This window comes from Molossus molossus, unplaced genomic scaffold (assembly GCF_014108415.1).
Source record: "Molossus molossus isolate mMolMol1 unplaced genomic scaffold, mMolMol1.p scaffold_m16_p_6, whole genome shotgun sequence".
NCBI classification, from domain to species: Eukaryota; Metazoa; Chordata; class Mammalia; order Chiroptera; family Molossidae; genus Molossus; species Molossus molossus.
Window position 1 is genome coordinate 3,244,584 of NW_023425399.1, and position 27,647 is coordinate 3,272,230.

Here is a 27,647-nt window from a genome sequence, read left to right on the forward strand (position 1 = left end):
GGTAAAAAAAAGAAAATCTAAGGGCCAACATGCAGATCTGGGAACACAGGCGCGGAAGTCGAGCTAATGAGGCCTTGTCTCCAAGACACTAGAACATCTGGGTGGAACGGGAACACCTCCCATCAATCACGCTGCTGCCTCAGCTGTTTGGAAACAGCTGGTTGGGGCTGGAATTTCTCGCTTGCATCTGGGTGGAAGCCCCAGCCAGAGTGAGGTGTAATTAGCATCATCATGGGGCCCGGGGAGAGTCCTCTGCCAGCAGATTTGTATTGGAACATTCCTAAACAAACACAGAAAACCTGGCGGAGGAGCCAGCCTGGTGGGCCAGATCACCTCCCCAAGCCCCCCATTCCTTTCCCATGCCGTGAGCTGAACGCTTCCCCTCCCTTGGCAAGAAATGCTCCCCACGGGCCCGGGGGAGATGTCTGCGTGACCAGCTGTTCCCCTTGAAGAAAAGGTTTTCCGTTTCGAGAGGCAAACGTAAAAGAATCGCCTTCTCCAGGTGGCACCAAGCAAGGCGCACCTTGGCCACCACCCCTCGGTCCAGCCCGGCCTGGGCCAGGTCATGCAGAAGGGGGAGTTGGTGACAGAGCCAACGGTGTCCCTTCACCAGCCTGCAGCACACGGACGTAGGTGTCTGATGCCCCCTGCTTCTCGCCGGCTCAGATCTGCTTTTCCAGGCCACCAGCCCCGCCCCCCCAAGTTCCCGGGGCAACTCTTAACTCTGGAGCTCACCAGGCAAACGGGGCACGTTCAAAGTCCCGGGACACGGTGGGGACTGGGTATGAAATGGCCTTTTTCTGGGGCACAGGATGACTGACTTTCCCAGGAACCCAGAGACCCTCGGATGACACAGATGAGGAGACGCAGTTGTGGCCAAAGGGCCACAGGAGGATTGTGAAGAGTGGCCGTCACCTGGAGGGGACGTTCAGGCTCTAGAATTCAGTTTGTCTTCTCAGTTCTGGGACCCGCTGGTACGGCCATCGCTGCTCCTCTGCAGCCTCCTTGGGGGCGTGCAGATGGACAGTCTGCGTGCCTTCTGGGCCGTGATTTGCTGGGAAGCCCATGTTCCTCGGGAGCCGCGTGGTGACAGCGGCCCCGCGGCCCGAGTGGACCACTGCAGCGCAGGGTGTAAGCAGCCTCCGCGTCCAATCACCAGAGGGTACTTTGGGGGTGGGGCTTTTTATTTAAAATGTGCACAAGGTTCCAAGTCCAAACATTCTAGGTGAACCGCCTCAAGCTGAGGATTTTGAAATAAACCAGAGGGGTTCAGACTTTCCTTTTAGCAAGAGCACGCTCTTCCCCCTCCAAAGTAGATTTTAGTTAGGAGCCTAGTATATAAACCAGAGCGAAGGGTGGGGGCTGCTTGGGCCGAAGCTGGGGGCGAGACCAGAGCCCCCTCCCCGCGTCCCCCCTTCTCTCGGCAAACACTGCCAGCCGTCTTCAGAAACCACGGGGCGCCCACGCGGAGCGAGCGCCACGCACCGGCACCCCTGCCGCCGCCGCACAGCCTGGCGCCCCGAGACGCGCCGGTCTAGACGGAGATGGGGGGTGAGTGTGAATACGCACCCCATTTCCAGAACTTACATGAAAAAGAAAACAAAGTATTTCATGCGTAAGTGCTCATATTTCATACATGCCGACCTCTGTGATGCTGGGGGCTGGATAAAACAGCTTTAAAATTAATTTCACCCGTTCCTTTTTAGCCTTTTTAAAACGTGGCTACGAGGAAACGTAAACCCACGGAGGAGGCTGAACGTCCGTGGCGCCCACGGTTCCTCGGGAACAGTGAGCTGTGGACGGAGGCGGAGCTTTCCCTGCAGATGTGAAACCAAGCGGGGTCCTGGTTCGGCTACAGCGGGTCCCCTGGCCCACGGAGGCCTTAGATCCGGCAGGGACGCCCGGGGCTCACTCTGCACCCAGCCGGTGCCCGCCCCTCTCCGCCGGGTTCGAGTCACGCTTCCTTCTCCCTCCGCCGACTTCTCTTCCTCTCCACCGGCCGGGGTGCGCCTGGCCCCAGCCGGCTGGGAACTCCCTTGCTGACACCGTCCCCGTCAGCCACGTTCTCAGTGACCCCAACGGCTGCCAGCGTCTCTGTCTGCCCTGCCCGTGCCAGTGCACTCGCCTTGGATCTCATCGCCAACCTTCAGGAGGGGAACCGCCGGGGGCCTCCAGCATGCCATCCATGCGCTCACCCACCCAGCTAAAAGTGGGTGTGATGACTGGAATCACAACCAGCCTGTCACACTCGGCGGGGGTCTTGTTCTGAGTCCGCCCACACCTACGGCGAGTATTGACTGAGCATCCCTCCGTCTGCTGGGACTGTCCTCAGGGTGCTGGCAAAGTCGTGGGAGAGAAAGAAGGACAGAAGAAAGGGCAGAAGGGAGCAAAGGAGGGAGGGAGGGAGGGAGGGAGGGAGGGAGGAAGGAAGGAAGGAAGGAAGGAAGGAAGGAAGGAAGGAAGGAAGGCTGAACAGCCCACAGTGACACCCCAGTAGCAGTGAGCACACCCAGCACCCAGATCTTGGTTTCTAAACACCGTCCTCCAATGAAGGGAACCAGGACTCCTTGGAGACATGGCAGACCCCAGAGTAGCAGTGAGCACACCCAGCACCCAGATCTTGGTTTCTAAACACCGTCCTCCAATGAAGGGAACCAGGACTCCTTGGAGACATGGCAGACCCCAGGGCTGGGGCAGAGAAAGTGCACAATGAGCCTGGAAGATCATCGACACCAGAAAATGACAAGAGCATGCGCGAAGGACACAGGAGCCCCCAATGTCCAGGTTGGGGACAATGTGAACCACAAGATGATAATGACGGCAACAGATCGTGACCTGTAAACTAGACCAAGTCTCTGTGAAATAAGCACCGTACTGGTACCAATGACCGTTGACTAACGTGCGGAGTGGGCACAGGGCTTTCTTAAGGCACCATTTCCAGCCAATAAGTTCAGAGTGATGGCCGCAGGGCACGGCCCTTTGGAAAACACTGTAGTAATAACTTTTGTAGGCAAGAAGCATCAATGGCCATCCATAGAGGCTAGAATTGGGGGCAGGGGTGGGGGGTACTCCAGAACAAGAATGCTACATTGTGTCTAAGTACACCTCCATAAGATCACGAGATAACTATTACTTATAAAGAGAAAAGTGGCTGCCCTGGCCGGTTTAGCTCAGCAGTTGGAGCGTCAGCTTGCAAACCGGAGGGACCCAGGTTTGGTTCCCGCTAAGGGCACGTACCTCCGTTGCAGTTTGTCCCCGGCCCTGAGTGGGGTCGTGTGGGTGGCAGCCAGTCGATGTGTCTCTCGCACATCGATGTTCCTCCCTCTCTCTTCCCCATTCTCTCTCTCCCACTCTATCTGAAGATAAATGCAAACATGTCCGCATGTGAGGATTAAAAAAAAAAGGGAGAGAGAGCGAAGTGGTAACTAAACAGTGGAGAGAACTAGCAGACGGCTCCTTAGGCAAGTGATCAAGTGAGCCTTTCCTGCGACCTCAGGTCAGGCAGCCCTGAGGCGGAGCGATGCTCCCCTGCCCCTCTGCCTGGAGCACCCCTCAGGAGCACCCCTCAGGCCACCTGCCCGCCCGCCCGGGGCCTGCATACAGCCACTGACTGAACACTGCTGGGGAACCGGTGACTCAACATTTCAAAGTCAAGTTCAGACCAACCCCCTTTCAAAACTCAGCTTTTCACACCCTCTGAAATCAATGCGGAACAGCACCGCCCGGCACCTAAGGCACCCGGGGCTGCCAATTAGGGCCGGGGAAGAGTGGGGGAGAGTGGGGGAGAGTGCTCCGCCTTCGCTCCTGTCCCCCAAAGAAAGGCATGCTGTGAGGATCTGCTAGCTCTCCTCTGCTCCGGCTCCGAACCCCCCCGCTGCCCCTCCACCCTCCGCGCTGCCCCTGCACCCTCCGCGCTGCCCCTGCACCCTCCGCGCTGCCCTCAGACCTGCCGCTTCATGGTCTGCGTGGGCCTGGCTCTGACACCTCTCGAAGCCCCCACTTGCCTCTGGGGAATGAGAACGACCACCCCACCTGGTGGAAATGCAGTGGAGACCAGATAAAAGTGGGGGACACATTGTTACCCCATTTCTATGACAGGTCCGGGACAGGCAGATGCACGGACAGGTGCCAGGGTTTGAGGAGGGAGGACTGGAGAGTAACTCCTAATGAATCTGGGGTGGCGATGGTTGCCCAGCCTCCTGGATGTCCGAATGCCACTGTAACCCTGGGACACTTTTACATGGTTAAAGAGGGTGACTTTTATGTTGGGCGGATTTTACCAAGATTTAGTTTTGAATTGGGATACAGGGACACTGGCCAAGGCCCTCCATCTCGCTGAGCCTCAGTTCCCTCATCTGGAAGGTGGGGGCGTTGACTGAATCTCCAACATGGGTGGCCGTGCAAATTATAGCTGCTGGTCCCTAGGAATGGCAGGCAGCATGCCGTCCCGGCGCTCACGGGCTGCCTCCCCTGGACGGCTGGGAGGTGTCCCGCCCCATGCAGAGGGCCAGCTGATCCGGGGCCATCCCAGCCTAGTGCCTGCGCTCGGCAGAAGCTGAGCGAGTCCACTCCCCGCAGGGCCCGGCAGGTTCTGCGGCGAGGCTGGGCCCGGCAGCCTGACTCACAGAAACACATCAGGCCCGATGGGATCCGAGTTTAAACCCTGGCAGCCTGGCCCGAGCAGTCGGTGCCCTGGATTTAATTCTGCAGGTAATTTGAACGATGTTCTCTAATTTCAAACGTCCCTGTTCTTATGAGTGCAAAAGCAGCGCAATTTTTAATTAGTGGGTAAACAGTAAATAATGGATGGTGGTAAGTGGACACCACTGTTAATTAAAAATCCATGGTTGATAAAAATCAATTTGGCCTGTGCGTTTAATTCAGTCTATCGGGTCCCTGTGAAAAGTTGTCCAGCCCGGCCCTCAGCACCATCTGCTTCCGGCCCCATCTCCTTGGTTAAGACTTTTCTAGGGGAGGGAAAAAGAAAGAAAGAGAAGAAAACGAAGACTCCCTCGAACACTGCCGCTGAGAAATGTGATGTATGCATCTGGAGTCGAATTAACGTTGGGTTCGCCACCTTGACATGGGCGCTCATGGTTGACGGTGATGTCATGTGCGCTTGGTATTTCCACAAAGCTCCCCAGCTGTGTGTGAGCGTGTTTAATTGAATTTATTGGGGTGACAGTGGTTAATTCAGTTATGTAGGTTTCAGGTGTACAGTTCTGGAACACATCACCTGTATATTGCATTGTGTGTTCACCACCCCAAGTCGAGTCTCCTCCCACCACCATGTACCCCCCCCCGTGCCCTCCCCCTCCCCCATCCCTTCCCTCCGGTTGTGTTTTATTTTGTGTGCATTTCTGCACACAGCGAGACCGCACCCCCTGACTTAATTAAGTCCTAATTCCTCACAGAAAAACAAGACACACTGAGACCATGACTTGGCACCTGGGGGGAGGGGGGGCAGCTTTGTTTGGACAGAACACGAGTCCTCCAAACGCCGAGTCTGTGGGAACCACGCGGCCCTCTCGGGGCCCATCCAGGGTTCTGCTCGGACACCAAGCTTGCGACCCCACCGGGCCAACACCGATGCCCTTCCCTTGGTCCTGTGCTGCCCTTCGCTCGAATCCAGTCCCCAAATCAACACTTGGGACAGGCTTCGCGACAGGGGGTGCTCCCGCCGACCCGCAGGACGGGAGGCAGGGGCCCGACTCCCGACGGGGAGGAGCCCGCTGCTGACACTGAGGGTCGTGTGTCTGGCTGGGGGGTCTCGCCCATCTTTGTCGCCCACCCAGCAACGTCCTGGCTCCGTGCAAAACTCAGTGTTCTCGAGTTAATACAGAACCACAGGCTCCTCCCAGTCAAGACTCCCCTTGGCATGTACATGGGCCCCGAAAGCGCGTGGGGGGCCCGCAACCCTGCGTCCGTGTGGGGGCGCCACGGCCCTGGCTGCCGGCTGCGCTGTGCACTTCTCCACTTGGCCGATGGAGACCACGGCGCCAGCTGCAGGATGGGCTGGGACACGGCTGCTCCAGCACTCTCCCCTCCCCCCTCTCCCATCACTCATTCATCCATCCATTCAGCAGCTGCCTGGGGAGCACCCCGCATCCCCCCAGTCTGGAGAGCAGCCCTTCCCCCTGCCCACCATGCAGGATGAGCGGCGGTGAGGACGTCAGGACAGTCTGGCGGCCTGGGCTCGAACCCTGGCGTTGTCACGTCCAGGCAGCCTGTGCCCCATGCACGCTGAGCCCGTGCGGCCGGAGGAAGCCAGTGCTGACACTGGTGTCCTAGGACGGCTGCAAAGGTCAGACAGCGTATGCGGACGCACGGAGTCCTTACGCGGGGGTCAGCCGCCACGGGGGTCAGCCGCCGGGGACCCTGAGAGTCTCCAGATGAGACCCTCGACCTCGAAGGATGTGAGGAGCCCACTCTGCCTCACTTTCCTGAGAGGCCACCGGGACCGCGTGCCTGCGAAGGGGCAGTGCGGTCCCCAGCTGTCCCCAGGCCTCCCTGGCCCCGCTGCCTGCCCTGAGCCCGACGGGAGGATGTGAGCGTGGGACGGGGAGGGGGCCTGCTGGACGTCCGCTCGGCCCCAGCCTCCCACCAGGCCTCCTCCCCCGCTGGCCCACATCTGCACCAGGCCCGGGCCCCTCAGCCAGGGGCTCGGGGGGAAGAGGGCCTGGAAAGCCTGGCGTGGGAGCTGGGCCAGCGGCCGAGGCCGCCCCTGAGCACAGCCCCCTGCTGCCATATTTGGCCGCTGCTCACCGCCAGGCGTCCCACACATCCGCCATCTGGGCTGCGTCAGGGCCAGGCCCGGGGTGGACGTGGTGGTTGCTGGCGGGGTCCCTGCAGCTGAGGCCCCGAGCCGTTCCTAGAGGAGGCCGGGTCCCACGCCCGGCCTGGCTGGTCTCCACAAATGAGCACATCCGGGGTCATGCAGGAGGCCCTGCGACCCGGCCCTGCTGCTCACGCCATCCCTCAAAGGCTCGGGGTCCCCCCTGGCCCCGCTGCAGGCCTCGGCGTCAGCCCAGCACCCACCACACACTGACGGAGCATCACCACGTGCTAGGCACTGGCCTGCATCCCAGGGAGGTGGAGAGGGACAGCCCGCGGGCCTGGCTCCGAGGACGGGCGCGGAGCGTGGCGGGGGTGCCCTCACCGGGCAGGGGCAGGGCTGCGCCACGTGGCAGAGGTCAGGCGGGACTGAGCCCTTGGTGGAGGGGTGAAGTCCCGCTGCCCCAGGTCTCAGCAGGCTCTAGGCTGCCAGGACGCGGGCCGGCACAGTAACTTCGGAATCTGGGACCGTCTCTCTCCAGGAGGCTTGGGTTCCGTGGGGGTCACGTCTGGGAATCCAGGAGATGATTCCAGAGGCTGATCCAGGCAATCCATCACTGTCTCGGGGGCCGCAGCTGGCCTGAGGGACAGCTGGGTGCCCTGAGAGGGGCAGAGGTGGGCTTGGGGTGGGAGGGCAGCCGGGGCAGGGGGCGCGCTGGCGAACGCCGGGGTCACTAACCCTGGGTCCGTCTGCTTGGCAGCCCACACGGCAGAGGCAGCCGGGACAGCAGGGGGTGGCCGCCTACACTGGAAAGTTCCCTGCCGGAGGCCCCTGCCCGACAGAGCCCCCGTCACTGCGCTGCTGCCCCCACGGCTCGAGGGACCCTGGATCTCCACTGGGTAAGACTCGGGTCACCGCGACCTCAGGCCCCTGGGCTGGGAGACTGTCCTCTCTGACCCCCAGTATCCACGTCTATAAAACAGGCACAACACATCCAGTCGTCCAAGGGGCTGCTCCCTGCGCACAAGGCTTTTCTCGCCGAGCGAGCCTGGCACCCTGAGGGGCATCGTGCCCCAGCCCCAGCAGCAACGGGGTAAAATCCACACACCAAGCACCTGCTGTACAAATATGCACTGAATGCCTCGGATGCACAAGCACAGAGCTCTAGACCCGTGAACACAAATACGTCGCAAAAACCTGGGGTGGTGCTAAGCTCTGCAGCGAACCAAACAAAAGCGAGGATGTAACAGAGAGTGGCCTGGGAGGGTTTCTGTGCGAGTGGTCAGGGAAGGCTTCTCAGAGGTGGTGACATTCTGCCAAGAGCTGAAAGAAGAGGGGTCAGCCATCCAGAGAGCCGGGGTAAGAGTCAGGCAGAGGGAACAGCTGGAGCAAAGGCCCTGAGGCAGGAAGTGATGGGCAGAGAGGGCCCAGGTGTCCTGCTCACCTAATTCTTTCTTTTTTTTTTTTATCCTCAACCGAGGACATTTTGCTGTTTTTTGTTCAGATAGAGTGGGAGGGAGAGAGAGGAACATCGACGTGAAAGGGACACAGAGTGGCTGCCTGCAACCGAGGTACATGCCCTTAGCGGGAACCGAACCCGGGTCTCTCTGGACCGCAGGCCGACGCTCTAACCACTGAGCCAAACTGGCCAGGGCCTTTCTTTTTTTTATCCTCACCCAAGGACATTTTTCCTTGCATTTATCTTCAGATAGAGCAGGAGGGAGAGAGGGGCAAGAGAGACGGAGAGACATTAATGTGAGAGAGATACATCGACTGGCTGCCACCCACATGACCCCAACCAGGGCTGAGGTACGTGCCCTTAGCGGGAACCGAATCCGGGTCTCTCTGGTCTGCGGGCCGATGCTCCAGCTGCTGAGCCAAGCCGGCCAGGGCTATTTATTTCTTTAACCTCACGGGCTTCCCAGCCAGTTGAGGCTGTTGCTGCTCGGGGCAATGGCTCTGTGCTCTGCCCTCATCTGGGGGGTCCCCCTCTCCTAGCACATTGCTGCCTCTCCCACGCCCCCTCCCAGCCAGCCCCACTGTGGGATCAGGGCCTGGACGGACTCTGTGTCCTCCACGCACCTTCTGAGGTCAGGGGGAAGCCGATGCCAAACATCTGCTGTTGCTCTGGGTGGAGGGCGGGGCTTGAGCCCTGCAGGGCCTCTGGGTGCGTCCCCAGGCTCCCACGGACTCCACCACCCAGGTGGGACCCTGGCGCCGAGGCCGAGGGCCGGGTGGGGACTGGGGGCAGGCTGCTGCTGCCCCGGGACAACAGCATTCCAGAGCAGTGCTTCTAGAAATTTCTGGAAACGTCTTCCTAGAAAGTTCCCCTTCGTGCTTTCCAGACGAGCTTTGCTCCTTCCTGGAACAACGCAGAGTCTGGGAACCACCGAGTTGTCCGGTGTGACCTGCTGCGACCTCCTAGGCAGACGCGGGGCAGGGGGAGCTGGGGCCACGCAGACGGGGAGCTGCCGTCCCTCTGTCCTAGCTGCCGCCTGTGCTGGCTTCCCCGACAGTTCTCCTTCACCGCGACTGCTTTGTGCGCGTACACGTGCTCCTTCACTCTCACCCCTCACGGAGGGACGATCGGCGCCGTGCGCAGTGCGCAGTGATCGCTCCTAAGGGAAGCCGATGTTTCCCTGGGTCTGGAGAGCAGAGCACTCGCCATAACTGGGAGGGAACTGTAAGGAGAAAGTCAGCGGACACGAAACAGCATAATTAGATTCTCACTAGTTCGTGGCCTGTTATTCTCTCTGGGAGGCGGGGCCGGTGGTAAAGGCTCTGGGCCCAGACTCTGGAGCAGAGGAAGCAAAGGGGTGGAGGGAAAGGCCATGGCCACTCTGGGCCGGGGAGCAAGCTCGGATCGCCCTGGGCCGGGGGTGCAAGCTCGGATCGCCCTGGGCCGGGGGTGCAAGCTCGGATCGCCCTGGGCCGGGGAGCAAGCTCGGATCGCCCTGGGCCGGGGGTGCAAGCTCGGATCGCCCTGGGCCGGGGGTGCAAGCTCGGATCGCCCTGGGCCGGGGGTGCAAGCTCGGATCGCCCTGGGCCGGGGGTGCAAGCTCGGATCGCCCTGGGCCGGGGGTGCAAGCTCAGATCTCTTTGGGCCGGGGTGCAAGCTCGGATCGCCCTGGGCCGGGGGTGCAAGCTCGGATCGCCCTGGGCCGGGGGGAGCAAGCTCGGATCGCCCTGGGCCGGGGGGGCAAGCTCGGATCTCTTTGGGCCGGGGGTGCAAGCTCGGGCCACCCTGGGCCGGGGGGGCAAGCTCGGATCGCCCTGGGCCGGGGGAGCAAGCTCGGATCTCTTTGGGCCGGGGGGGCAAGCTCAGATCGCCCTGGGCCGGGGGTGCAAGCTCGGATCGCCCTGGGCCGGGGGGGCAAGCTCGGATCGCCCTGGGCCGGGGGTGCAAGCTCGGATCGCCCTGGGCCGGGGGGGCAAGCTCGGATCGCCCTGGGCCGGGGGAGCAAGCTCGGATCTCTTTGGGCCGGGGGGGCAAGCTCAGATCGCCCTGGGCCGGGGGTGCAAGCTCGGATCGCCCTGGGCCGGGGGGGCAAGCTCGGATCGCCCTGGGCCGGGGGTGCAAGCTCGGATCGCCCTGGGCCGGGGGGGCAAGCTCAGATCGCCCTGGGCCGGGGGGGCAAGCTCAGATCGCCCTGGGCCGGGGGGGCAAGCTCGGATCGCCCTGGGCCGGGGGTGCAAGCTCGGATCGCCCTGGGCCGGGGGGGCAAGCTCGGGCCGCCCTGGGCCGGGGGTGCAAGCTCGGGCCACCCTGGGCCGGGGGGGCAAGCTCGAAAGAAACAACGGCACAGGCCACCTAGTCAGAGGAACACTGTGCAGGGGGCACCTGCCTGCTCTCCCCCCAAACCTATCCACCACGCACCCCTCAGCCCTTGCTGGGACAGTCCCAGCCCAGTGTGACATGCATCCCAGTCACTAGGGTTTCTTAGTGTCCAAGCCCACCCTGCGTCATCGTCACCGCCAGCAGAATAGGGCCCGAGGGCCACCAGGTTCAGCCCATGCCTGTTTTGGTCGATCAAGTTTTATTGGCACACAGCCGTGTCCACATTTGCATAGGCCTCTGGCCTCCTTAGCACCACAACCACAACCTGGAGTAGTTGCCACAGACCACCTAAGCCCTAAAAGCGCAAATACGTATGATCTGCCCCTTTTAAGCTGCTGAGCTCGTTTAGATCCACAAGCCCGACACAGACATGGTCAGCCTCGCTGAGGGGACACAGAATCTGAGCGGCTGTCATCCGTGGTCCAGCAGCCCGGCTACGTACCGCCCCGGTGCCCCCCTGCGCGGGCCGTGGCCTGGAGACCGTGGCTGTAGGTCTGAACCTCCACGTCCCTGGCTCAGTCCCTGTGAGGGACAGAAGTAGGCTGAACCCAGGTCCTGTGCACTTCCTTGGGACCCACTGAGCCACGAGGGCCACGAGGGCCACGAGGGCCACGAGGGAGGGTGTCGCCGGAAGAAGGCACCTAGGACTGAATGGAAGGGGGACTAGGGGGCTTCTGTCGAGACCACAGGCTCCGAGGGGAAGGCCCCAGCCCCAGAGCGGGCTCACTAAGATCGTCCAGGGGAGCTGAGGCCCGCAGTGGGGCTGCGGGGGGTGGGAGCCCACCCAGGGGGAGGGGCTCACGCTCAGGTTCTCACTGCTCTGCCCCCCTCTCTCCCACCCGACAGCTGTGAGGTGCGCCCCGGGCCCGAGTTCCTCACTCGCTCCTACGCCTTCTTCCCCAGCCGCCTCTTCCGAGCCCACCAGTTCTACTACAGGGACCCCCTCTGCCAGGAGCCCGCCCACTCCCTGGTCATCAAGGGCAAGGTTCGCCTGCGCCGGGCCTCCTGGGTCACCCGGGGCGCCACGGAGGCCGACTACCACCTGCACAAGGTGGGCATCGTCTTCCACAGCCGCCACGCCCTGCTCGACATCGCCGGGCGCCTCAACCAGACCCAGGCTGGCCGCGACTGTGCCCAGCAGCTGCCCCCGGCCCGGGCCTGGGCGTCCGGGGCGCTGTATGAGCTGCTGAGCGCAAGGGCCGAGCGGGACTGCGCAGCGGCCCTGGGCTTCACCATGCACGAGCTCAGCCTGGTCCGCATGCAGCGCCATCTGCAGCCGCAGCCCCGGGCCGGGCCCCGGCTGGTGGAGGAGCTGTACCTGGGGGACATCCACACCGACCGGGCAGAGAGGCGGCACTACCGGCCCACTGGCTACCAGCGCCCGCTGCAGAGCGCCCTGGTGAGTGAGGGGGCCCTGGGAGAGTGAGCTCTGAGCCCCGGCCCAGCAGGCCCTACCTGATCTGCTCCCTGCCCAGGGCCTTCTCTGCTTCCCCACCCTGGTCTGCTGGCCACAGGACGTTTGCACATGCTGTTCCTTCTGCTTGAGTCATCTTTTCTTGGGTCTTTCCAGAGCTGGCTTTTCCCAGAAGGAGCCACTATTCAGCATTCCCACATCTGATCCTCCTGACACACTCATGGGCCTCTAGGGGTCCCTTTCTGCCCCTGCTGGGCATGTGGACCTGGGCAGGTTGTGCCCCCCACAATCCACACTCAGCAGCCCAGGACTGTTTGTTTCCTTGTTGATTGCCTTCCTGTCCCTCTAGGACTAGACCCTCCACCAGGGCGACCCGCCCCTCTGTGTCCCCACACCTAGCCCAAGGTCTGCACACAGTCAGGGCCAGTAGATGCTGGTGACTGACCAGGGAGGGGCAGCTTCCTCCGGGGCCCTACTGGCGGCCACGCAGCCCTCAGAAGCCCCCGTCCCAAAGCTCCGGGTGAGGCACACATCTCTCGGCTGGCCTAGCGTCAGAGGCAGGGAGCACCCCTTCACAGCAAGGCCGGGGAGCAGCGCCGCCCAGGCCTCAGGAAGCCACCACCTGGGCATCCTGGGAGAACGAAGAGTTCGATTCGGCGGGTCTGGGATTGGGCATTTCTGATGGGCTCCCAGATGGTCCACAGACCACCCTCTGGGCGGGAGGCTACAGTATAAAGAAAGGGAGCCGCCCTCTCTCTGAGATGCCCCTGTGGGCTCCAGAGTGAGTATCAGAGAAGCCGATTCACCTGGACCTTAGATGAAGCCACCAGAACCTCCCTGTCCTGATTTGAGGCAGATCCAGTAGCCCCTTCCTGCCGATGAGCACACGGGCCGAGAGATACTGAATTCCATTAGTGCCATGTGCCCGACACATGGCAGAGAGCTGGCCAGCAGGGGGTGGAGGCTCGGAACCTCCCAAGCGGCTGGTAAAGACTGAGGACCCCTCTGCAGAAAAGTGTTTCTGGCCCTGGCCAGTTTGGTTCAGCGGTTAGAGCGTCGGCCTGCGGTCCCGAGAGACCCGGGTTCGGTTCCCGCTAAGGGCACGTACCTCGGTTGCAGTTTGTCCCCGGCCCTGGTTGGTCGTGTGGGTGGCAGCCACTCGATGTGTCCCTTTCATGTCGATGTTTCTCTCTTCCTCTCTCTCCCTCCCACTCTATCTGAACAAAAAATGGAAAAATGTCCTCAGGTGAGGATTAAAAAAAAAAAAGAAAGAAAAGTGTTTCTGAAAGCATAACATAAAATACACTGGAGTTCAATGGAAACCAATGCTATTGAAACAGTAACCCCAGTCTTAGAGCACATGACACAGGAATACTACGCCCGTGGATTCTTTATTCTCCCTTCAGTTCAAAGCCGCGGTGAGTGTAAATAGTTTCCAGCGCCTGCAACACTGTTAAAATGAGGCAGGCAACCAAGTCAGAGGGCCTGCAAGCTACAGGGCTTGTTGTCTTCATTCTCAGCGAGAGGAAAAGTTTACGTTTCTCCCTCAGAGCAGCCATTTCCAACATTTTCATCTCTGGGCACATGAACTAACTACTGAACTTATGCCACACACCGAAAAATATATTTTTTGCTGATCTGAGAAAAAGAAAGGTATACTTTTGATTCATTCACACTGGATGGCTATCGTTGCATCGGCTGCTGTCATTGTTGCATTTGAAGGGGTGAGCGCCGGTGTTAAGATCCCTGTGGCGGGCGCACCAGGGCGCCGGGGTGCACGGCTGAAAATCGCTGAGTTGGAGGTTAGTGAAAAGAAGTCAAGGTTCGGGCTCCAGGTGGAGAGTGTCTGTACTTAGCACCCCAGAAATATTCTCCGGAAATGAGAATGAATGGATGGATGGAGATATGGATGAGGTCAGGAGTCCCTGTCCGGTGCTCTTTGAACCCTGGGGCGACGGTCACATCATCCGCATGGACTGAGTGCCTTCTGCGGACTAGACACTCAAGGAACTAAACCAGATCAGGCAACTTCTCACCACTGGGAGCAGACTTATCAAAGCACCCCAAGGTGGGGGGCTGGGGGTGAGCCCACCCCTCTCCCCCAAGGCAGGATCTGGGGAGCAGAGACAAGGCACCAGACATTCTCATAATCAGAAAATCCGCCCGAGTTCCTTTGTGACCTCAGAAGTCTTCCCTTTCTTCAGGGGAAGGTGCTGGCGGGGGGTCAGGACTGGGGCCACCACCTCGTTAGGAGGAACAATTCTGAACAGAGAGAGGACAGACACGCCCAGGCCAGGCTCTGGGCAGTGGCCTCCTGCCCCTCTGCCACCTGACCAGCCGGCGTGGCCAATGGCACCTGCGGTGTGACTGAGAAGCAGAACACAGGACGTTCCCAGAGACGAGCGGTGTCAGGTGTATGGACACTACATTAAATGTCTCCTCTCCGGGGCGGGGAGGGAAGGAAGACCATTTCAAAGACTGAAACGCAGTACATGTAACCTCAGGTAACAAATCAGGTGTTACTTATGCACTCTGGGGCCCGAGCCACACCCGTGACCCAAACCAGATGGGAAACATGAACATTTTTAGAAGTTAATTTAAAACCTATTTGATCCCCAGCTTCATGGCCTGGATATAGAATCCTACTCAATCAGCCAGCACTCAACCAAAATCATGTAAGCCCAGGGGGCAGAATCATGTGTCACCTGGGGGTTGATGGCAGACGGCATGTGCCGTTTGAGAACTTTATGTGACAGGCCCGAGCCAGGAAGAGTTGGGCTGAGACCTTGTTTACGAACACACGCAACCCTGGACCTCTGCGGTGACGCGGGAGACTCTTGATAGAGACGGGCGGCCCCTTCCTTCTCCCCCTTCGAAGGCATCAAAGAAGGACGCACCTTTTCTCCCCCTTCCCTGACCTTGCAAGCTTGCTGAGGTCTTCCACTCTGCAGAAAAACGCCCGCCCCGAGTTAGCAGCCGGCACGCAGGGTCCCCGTTCCGGGGAGAAGGGCAGTCCTCGGACTGCTGCTGTAATGCACTGTCCTCGAGCACTCCGTGAAGCGGTGGGGACGTGGGGTGAAGTGCCGAAGCTAGAGCAAGCTCTCTGCTGCCAGGGCCTCTTCCCATCACACACATCTCTGCCACCGCTCCCGTGTATTCCAGAGTGCCCTAAAGTACTCGAGGTCAGCACCCCCGTCAAAACCAGTTACTCCTCTGCATTATGGAAATCGAGGCAAGTCTAGGTTCACTGAAGACATAAATAACAAGCTTATAATGTGGCCATCGGAAGAAGAAAACATACACGTTCTCCATCAACCAGTGTTCTTTCTGAACCGCAGCTCCCAACCACACCTGTTGGGCGGGAAAGTCACCAGGAGCAGTCTGCAGAAATCTTTTGTTTTCGCAAGAAAAACAAATCTAGGAGCTGATTTCCCAGCTGGGTCCCCAAGAAGCCCTCTCCCTGGCCCACCTGCAGAAACAGATGTGTGCCCGTCCTCGGGCTGGCCTTGCTCTGACCGGTGGCCGTGCCAAGGACATGCACCTTTCTGAAGGGTGCTCTGGACGCAACTCTGGGCAGCCGCTTTCTTCAGAAGCACCGCCAAGAGGACGCCTGTATCGGGTTCCTTTTTGGCCCCTGCGGAGCTTTTTCACCCCAAAATGCAGACTGCCCCCACGCAATTGGTTTCGCATCCGGTTCCCGCTGATGTGTTTTACTGGAAACCCAGCTCGTGAGACTTTGTAAGGCAACAAGTGTCAATGAGGCAAACGAGAGGACACATCACAGCCCAGGCCACGGAGGGCTGTGGCTGCGCCTGACACCTCAGAGGTGGCCGGTTGTCCCCACGGTAAATGACACCGCAGTGGACATCTCTGAGTCCGTGTCTTTGCAAGGTTCCAGCCTTCGCCTTGGCACAGGCTCCGCGATGGAGCTCCGCGGGCGGGAGGGCGGGCGGGAGCATTCTCATCCTTGGTACCCATTCACTTTCCAGGGATGTGCAAGGAAGGGTGCTCACCTTTCAAGGTGAGGTTTCTGGAGATACACAGTTTCTCTTCTCCACCTGGCAGTGGAGACACAGACTCCCGTGAGGAGCATGAGGCTTTCTGCACAGAGGGGGGTACGGTCTGACAGGCTGGGGCTCAGCTCGTCTCTGCCCTGTCGTTGGCTGGCCGCCTGGCCCACTGGGTTTCAGCTTCTGCCGCTCTGTGTGACATGTGCATGAGATGCACCTTGCATGGTTCCTGGCCCTGAGATAAGACCTAAAAGCATGAGGGGTACAGAGTCTAATGGGCAAGGACACAGTACTAAACCTTAATGGCTGAATTTTAGGACCAAACGGCTGGGTGTGGGAAAGGACTTCGGTCAAATGCATAAGGTAGCTGCATTCCATTCCTCATCCATCCATCCACCCACCCACCGACCCACCCATCCATCCATCCATCCATTTATCCACCCAACCATCCATCCATCCATCCATCCATCCATCCATCCATCCATCCATCCATCCATCCATCCATCCATCCATCCATCCATCCATCCATCCATCCATCCATCCATCCATCCATCCAATCATCCACCCAACCATCCACCCATCCACCTAACCATCCATCCACCAAACCATCCATCCATCCACCCATCCATCCATCCACCCACCCATCCACCCATCCACCCATCCACCCACCCACCCATCTATCCATCCATCCATCCATCCATCCATCCATCCATCCATCCATCCATCCATCCATCCATCCACCCACCCACCCATCCATCCATCCATCCACCCAACCATCCATCCATCCAATCATCCACCCAACCATCCACCCATCCATCCATCCATCCATCCACCTAACCATCCATCCACCAAACCATCCATCCATCCACCCATCCATCCATCCATCCATCCACCATCCATCCATCCATCCATCCATCCATCCATCCATCCATCCAATCATCCATCCATCCAATCATCCATCCACCCAACCATCCATCCATCCATCCATCCATCCATCCATCCATCCATCCAATCATACATCCATCCAATCATCCACCCAACCATCCATCCACCCATCCACCATTCATCCATCCATCCATCCATCCATCCATCCATCCATCCACCCACCCAACCATCCATCCATCCATCCATCCATCCATCCATCCACCCACCCATCCATCCACCCACCCATCCATCCACCCAACCATCCATCCATCCATCCATCCATCCACCCACCCATCCACCCATCCATCCATCCAATCATCCACCCAACCATCCATCCATCCATCCATCCATTCATCCATCCATCCATCCACCCATCCATCCATCCATCCACTGACCCATCCGTCCATCCATCCATCCAATCATCCTCCATACACCCATCCATCCATCCATCCATCCATCCATCCATCCATCCATCCACCCAACCATCCATCCATCCATCCATCCATCCATCCATCCATCCATCCATCCAATCATCCATCCATCCAATCATCCACCCAACCATCCATCCACCCATCCACCCATCCATCCATCCACCCATCTACCCACCCACCCATCCATCCATCCATCCATCCACTGATCCATCCATCCATCCATCCATCCATCCATCTATCCAATCATCCTCCATACACCCACCCATCCATCCATCCACTCCTTCCTCACTCAGCAAGTTTGTTCCTGTGGTGAACCAGGCACTCTGCCAGGCCCTGGGGACACAGTAGCCAGAGAGACAGTCCCAGCTTTCTGGCCCCTACGATCTCCTGAAGGGGAGGGCAGAAAGAAGGTGAGCTGGGGAACAACTGGTCTCTGAGCATTGGGAAGGCCCTGCAGATGATGAGGCATGGGGTGGTCAGGAAAGGCCTCCCTAAGGCCGCTCTGTGAGCTGAGTCCCAGAGGACGAGCAGGAGCCAGCCAGGCGACGTTCCGGGGGATCCCAGGCAGAAGGGAAGCAGGTGCAAAGGCCCAGAGAAGGGGGGAGCTCACTGAGGTCCAAGAAGAGCAAAGCAGGGAGTGAAGAGTGACGGGGACCACTGGGCACGCCCCCACGACACCCCTCCCAGGGGCACCCTGACTCCTCCACTTGGGACAACTCTGCCTCCTGTTTGTCTTTTTCAGCACCACGCTCACCCCTGCCCGGCCTGCGGCCTCATCGCCCGCTCTGACGAGCACCATCCGCCTGTACTCCCCGCCCAGGTGGCGCTGCCCCTGCACCTGGGTGGCCAGTGGGTCAGCCCCGGGTGCGAGGTGCGCCCCGCCGTGCTCTTCCTCACCAGGCACTTCACCTTCCACGGGCACAGCCGCTCCTGGGAGGGATACTACCACCACTTCTCAGACCCCGCCTGCCGGCAGCCCACCTTCACCGTCTACGCAGCCGGCCGCTACACCAGGGGCACGCCGTCCTCCAAGGTCCTTGGGGGCACCGAGCTGGTGTTCCAGGTCACTGAGGCTCGAGTGACGCCCATGGACCAGGTCACCACGGCCATGCTCAACTTCTCCGAGCCGAGCAGCTGCGGAGGCCCGGGGGCCTGGTCCCTGGGGGCCGAGCGGGATGTCACGGCCACCAACGGGTGCCTGCCTCTGGGCATCAGGCTCCCCCACGTGGAGTACGAGCTTTTCAAGATGGAGCGAGACCCCCTGGGGCAGAGCCTGCTCTTCATCGGACAGCGGCCGACGGATGGGTCCAGTCCAGACACCCCCGAGAAGCGGCCCACGTCTTACCAAGCGCCCCTGGTGCTCTGTGCCAGGGCAGCCCGGGGCCTCTCCAGTGAGGGGCGCTGTCCTCGAGTGGCCCTTCTCCCCTCCGGGCTCCTAGTTCTCGGGCTGGCCGTCCTCCAGAGGCTATGAAGCCGGGGCACCGCCGACTGGGACTCCAGCCCGGCTCAGGCTCCACCACCCGTCTGTGGGGAAGGCCAGCTTCCCCGTCTGCCCCAGACAGCTGGCGGCTCTGCTGCGGTCAGCTCAGCCTGTGCCCTCCCGAGCTCCCCAGCACCCGCAGAGTTCATGCCAAGGCCCGTCATCGGTGAGCCTGGGCGCCGTGGTGATGTCAGTGGCTTTGAGTTTTGAATGCTCACTCCCAATTCTCGTGGGCAGTTCAAGGGCCGGCACCAGGGCCTGGACCACAGAGGCAGCCCCTGCCCCCTGCACCTTGGGACTGTGCAGGGGGGTGGGGTTCTGCACGGGGATGCCTCCGCTGGTCTGCCCATGCGCGGTGGGGTGTTTAAAGGACGTTAATTCGAAGTTAGCAGCACACACTCACTCCAGGGCCATGAATTAAAGATGCCGCTCGGGGCTGTGTTCTCAGCTCTCTGGCACAGGGCTCATCTGCAGCGGAAACACAGCTGCCCTGAGCTCTGACCGCGGGCACCTGGGCGCACCTGCCTGGGCTTCCACGAGACAGGCCTCGAGCTGCCCACGCTGCGTGTGGGTGACCAGCCCACCGCATGCCAGGCGCTGGGCAAGTCTCAGGAGCAAAGCGGTGACCCCGCCTGCGGAAAGCAGTGAACACTAAGGACGGCGGGAATCCCAACGCGCCCGGAATGAGCCCGCACAGGTGTCCTCTGTTTTCAAGATTCCCCGTGCCTTACTGCCAAGGAGGGAGGAAAACACCCCGGATGTTTTTGGGGAACCCCTAGAGAGAGGTTGGGGTCACCGGGCGGTGTGGAGATGTGCTGGGGTCCTCCTCTGCTCAGAGGGGGCTGTCACCAAGGCGGGGGCAGGCTGTGCCTCTCCGGGGTCCCTGCCTGTGTTCCCCGAGCCGCGGCCGTACTTTGTGGGAACCGGTGCCCAGAAGGCGCCCCCGCCTCCGCCCGATTCCTCTCTCTGGCTCCTGTCACGGATCTCGAACAACAATGTCTGGGAGGCTGACGGCGCTTTCAGGAGGAAACTCTTGTCCTTTGCTAGACTGTGCGGGGTTCAATCAGCCGTGGAAATTGCTCTGACTGACCCACCCACCCTTCTTTTAGAAAATCCTCACCACGTTAATATTGTCTGTGGGTCTCAGAGAGCAGCGAGTGCTCAGGGTATTTACGAAAGCACAAGAAGTAATTATTCGCGGTCTCAGACTGCGTCGAGCGGAGGGGGGTCCCTGGCGGGGAGGGAGGTGGGTGGCAATCATGCATCCATGGCTGAGTGAGTCTGTCTGCGGCTTGAGGCAACCATGCCACCATTTATCATCAAATTTGAATCTTTTAATAAAATTAAACAGCCTGAAAAACGTTCTTGCCAGTTATTAAAGTCAACCGAGGGGATTATGATTCTAAGGAGAGGAAGTGAAGTGTATTTCACAGACAGAAAATAAAACCAGTGGGGGTCAGCGCCGGCGCTCGGTGACGCACCTCGAGTCGGCGGCATGGACCCCAGCCCGCTCCGGGGCCTTCCTTGCGTCTTGCTCACAGATGTCTGCAGTCCCCCCAGGCCGCCCCGCCCAGGCTTCCCACTCTCCCTTGATCACAGCAAGCTGTTTCCTGCCTCAGGGCCTTTGCATGTCATTGGCTCTGCCTAACACCTCTTCCCCGATCCTGAGAAGCTTGGCTCTCTCTTTTCCTTCCAATGTCGCACCACATGCCACCCCTTCAGGTGACACCGCCATCAGCACCCCCAAAAGCAGCCTCCTCTCCCCCGTCGTCCATCCGTCCCATCCCTGTTTTGTTGGGTGAGTCTGAAGTGATTTCCTCGCAGACTCGATGGGAAGGGAAGGACTGTGTCGATCCCTGCGACCTTTCCCCGAGGTTCCAGCACTGCTCGGTGAACACGGCCGAGTGACGCCGGCTAATGCTCACACCGGCACCGGCCAGGCGTCCCTCACAGGTGGCCCAACAGCGTGGGTGAAGCGTGTGGCTGCTCCTTGCCCGTGAGGACGCTGAGTCAGGCCCAGCGGGGGCAAGGGGTGCGCCCCAGGTCACCAGCAGCTGAGCCCCTCTGGGGTGGCCGCTGGGGGCTCAGAGCCCCCGACGGGGTGGGATTCCGTGACTGTATTTGGGAAGAGCGCTGGTTGGATTCCGGGCTGGTGTGGGGGACGTGGCGTGAGCCACCTTAATGAGGAGGCTGTGTTGAGGACGAGGGAAGGTCCCTGGCCCAGCCCCTGGACTGAGGCCCCTCCCGCAGGGCCTCTGGCTCTGGAGCCGCCCAGGCGGACGGAACACATCAGGCTGGAGAAAGACCAGCGGCCGAGATCCTGGGGGCCCAGGGCCCTTCTTGGCTCCCTGCTGTGAGCCTGCCCCCCCTACACCCTGAGATGGCTTTAATCAGAGAGAGGAAAGTAAAACCCACAGTTCGTGTTCAAAACAAAACAGAATTAATGTTCTCCATTGTATGTGCAGTCACGTTTACAGGGGAAAAACCCGAGCACTTGATAATTTCACAGCGTAAGCTCCCAGGAGAGTAAATGAGCTTTTTTTTCTTTTTAATAAAATGTTTAAATTGTATACAGCTCTCAGAGGCCCATTAACTAACAGATGCTGGTTATCAAAAGAAGTTATTTCTTTGCTTTTTCTAAGCAAATGTGTTTAATCTCCCAGCGGCGCCCCTGGCCCGCGGAGCGGCTCACGGCGCGGGTGCCGTGGGCTCGGGGACTCAGACAGGACCAGGCTGCAGGGGAGGGGCGGCTTCTGCACAGCACAGCGAGGGCCACGGTAGGGCCACCTCACACCATCACTGCAGCCCAGGGGGAAGGGGCTGTGCCCACCTCCTGGGCTGAAGTTGGGCAAGGTGCCCCCTGTAGTCAGCTAGTGACTGTAAGGGCCAGGTCTGGTTTCCTCTCACACACATGGCCTCCGTCCAGGGGGACAGGTGATGTGTGAGGAGGGGAGTGGATTACCTGCCTTGATATTCCAGGAGTAACCTTCTAAGCTTCCAGACGCTCCTCCAACCCCCTTTCCACCTCCACCCTCCGCCCAGCCCGGGCATTTCCCTGCTGTCCGCAAACCACCTCCGGGACCCTCCCTGGCCTTAGCTGGGCTGTGCCCTCTGGGAAGGCCCTGCCGCCCCGCCCCTACCAGCCCCTTCCCCCCTGTTATTTTCGCCCCCACTGCCCTTTGTTCCTTTTCCTCATTCCTCATTGGCCTCTCTCCTCTAGAACGAGTCCCTGGCGGCGGCCATGGTCCCCGCCGTGCCCACAGTGTGTGCGAGGCGCACAGTAGGAGCTCAGTACACACTGGCCGAAGGAATAACGCTGGCTGGAGGCTCGAACTCAGGCATCAACGCTCCAAATACTGGCTTGGAATTCTGATGCTGCTTTTTGTTTTAAAGGGGCTGGAGAGCACCCGCGGGTCTCGAACCACCCTCGCAGCGAGTGGTCAGCAGGCTGGAAGCTCATGCGAAGGAACCGCTGAGCTGGAACCAGCCCCTGGAACACGAACTTGAGGATCCTGTGTCCTGCGGGCCAGGCTCTCTCGAAAGGGCCCCGTGGACAGCTCTGTCCTAGAACAGGAAGGTCCTGGCGCGGGGTCCCACAGGGGTCCATCTCAGGTTTCTGGGGGAGACAGGAGACCCCTGGCCTCGAGCAGACAGCTAAGACTTCCATTCTTCCCTCTGGCACCTCTGGCTTCAGTTTCCTCCCCAGAACAATGAGCTGAAACTCGGGATTTGGGGCGCCATCTGGCCCCCGCACCTGGAAGGACCATCGCTGGTTAAGAGATTTAAGGGGAATGGGTGCTATTCAGAGGAGGGCTTCACACAGCACCTCGCAGGGGGGCTGGGTCTTTCTCCAGGGACGTCGTATTTATTTCCCGGGAGTTCGTTAATAACCTACTACTCTTATTCCTCCATTTGGTAATTTTTAATCCCTCAGGAGCAAAGAAATTAACACAAAACTTGGAGGGGGTCATTATTTCTGTTAAGATCCTCCGTGTTGGTTGAATGAGACCCACGACATTCGCGGAACACCAGCGCGGGCCAGGTGCTGCCTGGGTGCCTGGGGAGGACGCGTCCAGACCTCCGGCTCAGGCGGTCGGTGGAACGTGTACTGTGACCTCTGCTTCCTTCTGAGGCCTCAATAAATTGCGAGCAAAGACTAAAGAGGCTCAAACCCCGTGGATAAACACAAACGGAGATGCAGCCAAGAGAGGCCAGCAGAACCCTGGCATCTGGAAAGTTTCTGGACAACACGGCCTGGACAGCAGGGCAGGAGGGCAGGAGCTGGCGCAGAGCAGAGCTGAGGCGGGGCCGCTCATTCCCCACGGTCAGGGATTGGTGTCCCGGGGCCCTGAAGGGTGGGGCAGCAGGGGGCTGAAACAGGAGAACTAGTTTCAAGTCCACGACAGAAGCTTTACCCCCAATCCTGTCTCTAACCCCTGTGAGAACCTGAACATTCCATCAGGGGTCTCTGGACTGGAGACTGTTCCAGGACAAGGGATCGAGCTGAAAGTGGAGGCAGTGAAGAGAACCCTGCACAGACTCCTTGAGAGGTGGTGGCCAAGGTTCCTCTGCAGAGAAACGAGCCCCAGGTAAACCACCTGCAGATACTGAAAGTCCCCAGGAGGTGTGTGAGGTCCCGGCCCAGTTAGCTTTCTAGAAACCCACCATTCATATCCCTCCTACACCTGTGCAGCTGCCCATCAGCTTGTTAGTGCTTCCCCCATAACTACACAAGGGCACTCAAGGTCACCATACGTCGGAAGAAAGCCTCCAAAATGACAGAGACACCAACCTGATCCAAAGCGACTAGTAGGTAGAGAATAATACAGGTGATAAAGCAACAGTAACTATACTATCATCAGTGAAAAGAATGACAACCTTTTAAAGACCACCACCATTTTTCAGTCCCTCTTACAGAACAAAGAACTACAATTTCCTCCGTGAAAAGAAAATATATGCCTGCCAAGAGCAGGTTGTTATAAACAAATAATAGTAACTGGAAAGGAAAGAATCCTTGAAAATTATAAATATAATTTTAAAGTTGAAGAATTTCCCCTAGAACCAACCAACCAACCAAACAGACAAAAAGAATCAGGAATTAAAATGCCATTAGATTTCTTGAGGGCAACTCTGGAAGCTGGCAGTCAGTGAACACTTTTGAAATCTTCAGAATGACTTCCAATCTTGAGTTGTATACCCAGTACAACTATCCATCCGGTGGGAGGGCCAGATGTGTCAAGTTCTCAAAAAAATTACCCCCCCACATATTCCTTTCTCGGAAACCTGCTAAAGGATGTGCTCCACCAGAATGAGGTAGTAAAACCAGAGGAAGCCAGAGATCCAGGAAACAGGGGATCCAACTCAGAAGAGAACAAAGAAGGGAACTCCCAAGATGACAGTGAATGAAGGGTCTAGAAAGCAATCGGTTTATAAGAGAATGCAACAGTGAGCTTGCTAGTACAGGGCAAGAATTGGAGCTCCTGGGGTTGGCCATAGAGGCTTACTCATTTCCCTCTGCCCAAACCACTTCACCCTTTGCTGACATTTCCTCCTAGGAGACTAATACAGATCCCCGTGTCCACATCAGATGCGTGTGGCCTTAGAATCTTCATTCCTGCCGTTCCGCCATCAGCCCTGGGTGTGGTAGAGCCTGTTTCCCTTCACCCTGTTCACTCCGTGAGTGTTAAAATGGTCTTTGCTCATAGGAAAAGCGGCTCAACCTCACGCAAAGACGTGAATTAAAGCTGAGAAACCACGTGCCCTGTTCGGAGAGGCAGACAGCTCGGCCTGCGGAAAGGGGTCAGGACACAGGCAGTGCTGGGACCAGGAGTGGGTGCACCCTCCACAGAAGACAAGCCAGACGCAGGACCCTGTGACTCAGCCATTTCTAGGAACTGTCCTCATAGTCTCGATCACTTACGGGGCGTCTGCTGTAGCTGCAGCAGCCAGACTAGAAACTAGGTCAGTGTCCCTCGGAAGAGGGCTGGCTCAGCGACATGGACCCAGCACACAGAGGAAAATTATGGCGCCATTAAGAAAATACACAGACATGAAATCATCAACATACAAAGTCAAAACACAGTACGTGTGACGGGGCAGGTAGTGCAGTGGTCAGAACACACATGCTGTGCACACGCAGACACGCTTGTACGGGGGGGGGAGGGGTCTCCAGAAAGAGTCCGACAAGAAACAGGAAAATGAGCAGTTTCTGGAAGAGAAGGGGTTGGAGCGTGGAAGGAGGCTCACTGCGTCGTCTACCCCTTGGTCTCGCGTGAGGTCTTACCGTGTGCAGGTGGTACTTGGACAAAAGAAGCCAGAGGTTTTCCCTGAGGTGTTAACAAGATGACACTGTGGCTGGAAACTGTCAACCTTGCCTGGGACAGGAGCCACCCCCCACCTTGCAGACTCAGAAGCAAGTGACACCAGTGCATAAACCGATGACATACGCCCCCCCCCCAGGACAATGTGGGGTGCAGGCCTGGCCCCGGGCTGAAGCTCTCTGGGCAAAAGTTTCCTCATCAGAAAAATGAGGACGTTGACCTCAGCCATCCCTTAAGTCTGTTCTGGCGTAAAATATCTATAATTTTTCCTTTAAACCAATTTTCTGTTCCTAAGCAGCAGTGGAGAAGGAGTGATGGGCTCTAGAATGTTCTCTGAAGTACATCTCAAGGCTTTTAAGCCATCGGTTCAGAATAATCTCACACTGAAGCGTCCTTTAAACACACCCAGAGCACAGAGGTCACTGAGCACGGTGCGCAGCCTGCCAGCACGAAGCTCACGCCTCGGTGGGCGGGTTTCGCGGGGCTGCTACGGAACATGCGAGAACATGCTGTGTCTCTTTCGATCTGGACGCCACAGAAAGACATCTCCCTCCCTCGGGCACAGGCAACAGCAGCCAGAAGACCACGGACTGATCACACGTCAGATAACCAGACTGTATGACGGGGGGGTCCTTTCCTGTGCCAACTCTTTCAATGAATTCCACGTCCAAACAGGAAATACAACTTAAAATACATCAAAGAAAACTCACGCAGACTAAAGCATTCTAACACATCCCTTAAAACACTCCGTTCCCAACATGTTAACAGACACGGACGTCATCATGGAAGCTCGCGGCCGAGACCTTTCTCCAGACAGAAGCACGTCCGGCGGGGCAGGACAGCAGGACGTACTGAGACACTCTTGACTTAAAGAGGAGAGAGGAGGCGAGGGGATTGTTCCAAGAGATCACCCTGACTTTCACGGGAAGTTCCAAACGGCAGCAGTTGATAGCAGTCTTTCAAGAGGAACCGCGAGCAACAGACCCGAGCCCAGGAGCGTTGTGCGTTTTCCCCGCCACGCAGCCGCGTGACTCACCTCACTGCTCACCGCGAGGACCACAGAGGCCGCCGCTCCCGCTGGCTGACCTCTCGGCACCTCCTGCAGTGACTAACGGAGGGGGTGAGCTGGTAAATGTGTGCGAAGCACGTAGAGGAGGAAAAGCAAGAAGTAGCTCCCGTCCGAGTGGTCCCAGGACGAGGCGGTGCTTTCTGATCTTCGATGCCAAGGAAAAGGGTCAATGGGGGAGAAAATGGAGGCTGGACTCAAGGCATGAATTTAGTTCACTGCTAAAATCGGACAGAAAGGTGGGAAGACAGGCAAACCATTCATGACAAGAACCGACCTTCGGGTATTACGCGGGAAAACCGTCGCGCGGGGGGAGAAACGCGCACGCTCGTTGATCATCGGCTTGGACCGCAAACCGCCGCATGCTCGTTAGCACGAGGCCTTAATGGAACCGCGTTAAGATAACTGCTCTGTCTCTCCTGGTCGGTGTTTACTGGAGCGAAACAACAGACAAGGGGCAACCCGCTTGGTTCCAGCGGACTGGGGTACGCGGGACAGCGAACCTCAGGGCTCACCCGCACCCATTAGCCAAATGATTACATATACATCAGCCCGTGGGACAGTAAAATAACTGTAACGAGGCACTGTCACAGGGCCAACGTTTCTGGGTTTAAAAACAAACATTAGCATCTCTCTAGCAGCAGAAAACTATTATCCCCCAGGACTGTTTTATTCGACTGGCATCTTTTAATCAAAGCAACCCACACTGTGGCGGCATTCCAAGGTATCATAATTGCAAATATTTATGGCAAGTGAGATAATAGCTGTATTTTTGCTGCTAGCTTTTCCTTCCTTTCCGACGGATCGGCTGCCGACATTTTCTAATGAATTAATTCCATTAAGAAAACAATCCCAAGTAATTAGATCAATCAGGGCAACCTCTCCTCCACCGGTTTCTCTTAACCAGGGCGCACGGCCACGCACGTGTGTTCCTGTCGTCTAGATTGTTCAGAATACCTCCGTAATGAAGATAAAGCAAAATCGTATTTGTCAGTGGTGTAAAGAAACCCCTCAAAGGGAGGCCTCAGTCCCTCAGCATGGGGGTGGGTGGCCTCGTGCGCCCCAACACATGTTCTCAGAGGCTGAGGCGGTGGCCCGTGGGACTCGGAGGAGAAACAGGGTTTGGGAATCTGGCTGGAGAGTCACTTTCCCAGCCTCCCACGCGTGCCGCTGGGCCGACTCCCCAAGGGGGTCTGCCTTCGCTGGCTCCTGCCGGCCGTTTCCGGAGAAGCGCAGCCCGCTGTTCCCTAACCCTGGCAGGGGCGCCCCTTCTAACGAGCTGCCTCGGCTAGCGGTTCGTTTACGCAGCACTCTCCTCCCGCTCCCCAGGCAGACTGCTAATTTGCTGCCTGAAGCCCCCAAACCCACTCCCAGGAGCAGGAGGCAGAG

The 27,647-nt window shown here is 58.6% G+C and overlaps 2 protein-coding genes across 2 annotated transcripts in view; one reads left to right on the forward strand and one right to left on the reverse strand.

The window, feature by feature from the left end:
• Positions 1-18,863, forward strand: part of APCDD1L (APC down-regulated 1 like) — a 46,715-nt gene extending 27,852 nt beyond the window's left edge. Inside the window, exons 4-6 of the mRNA XM_036244120.1 lie at positions 7,536-7,674; positions 11,460-12,012; positions 18,135-18,863. Of these exons, the coding sequence (XP_036100013.1) occupies positions 7,536-7,674; positions 11,460-12,012; positions 18,135-18,863 (1,421 nt within the window). The remainder of the gene's footprint in view (positions 1-7,535; positions 7,675-11,459; positions 12,013-18,134) is intronic.
• The window catches only part of VAPB (VAMP associated protein B and C), a 177,147-nt gene that overhangs the window by 68,407 nt on the left and 81,093 nt on the right, over positions 1-27,647 (reverse strand). The gene's annotated exons all lie outside the window — the stretch shown is intronic.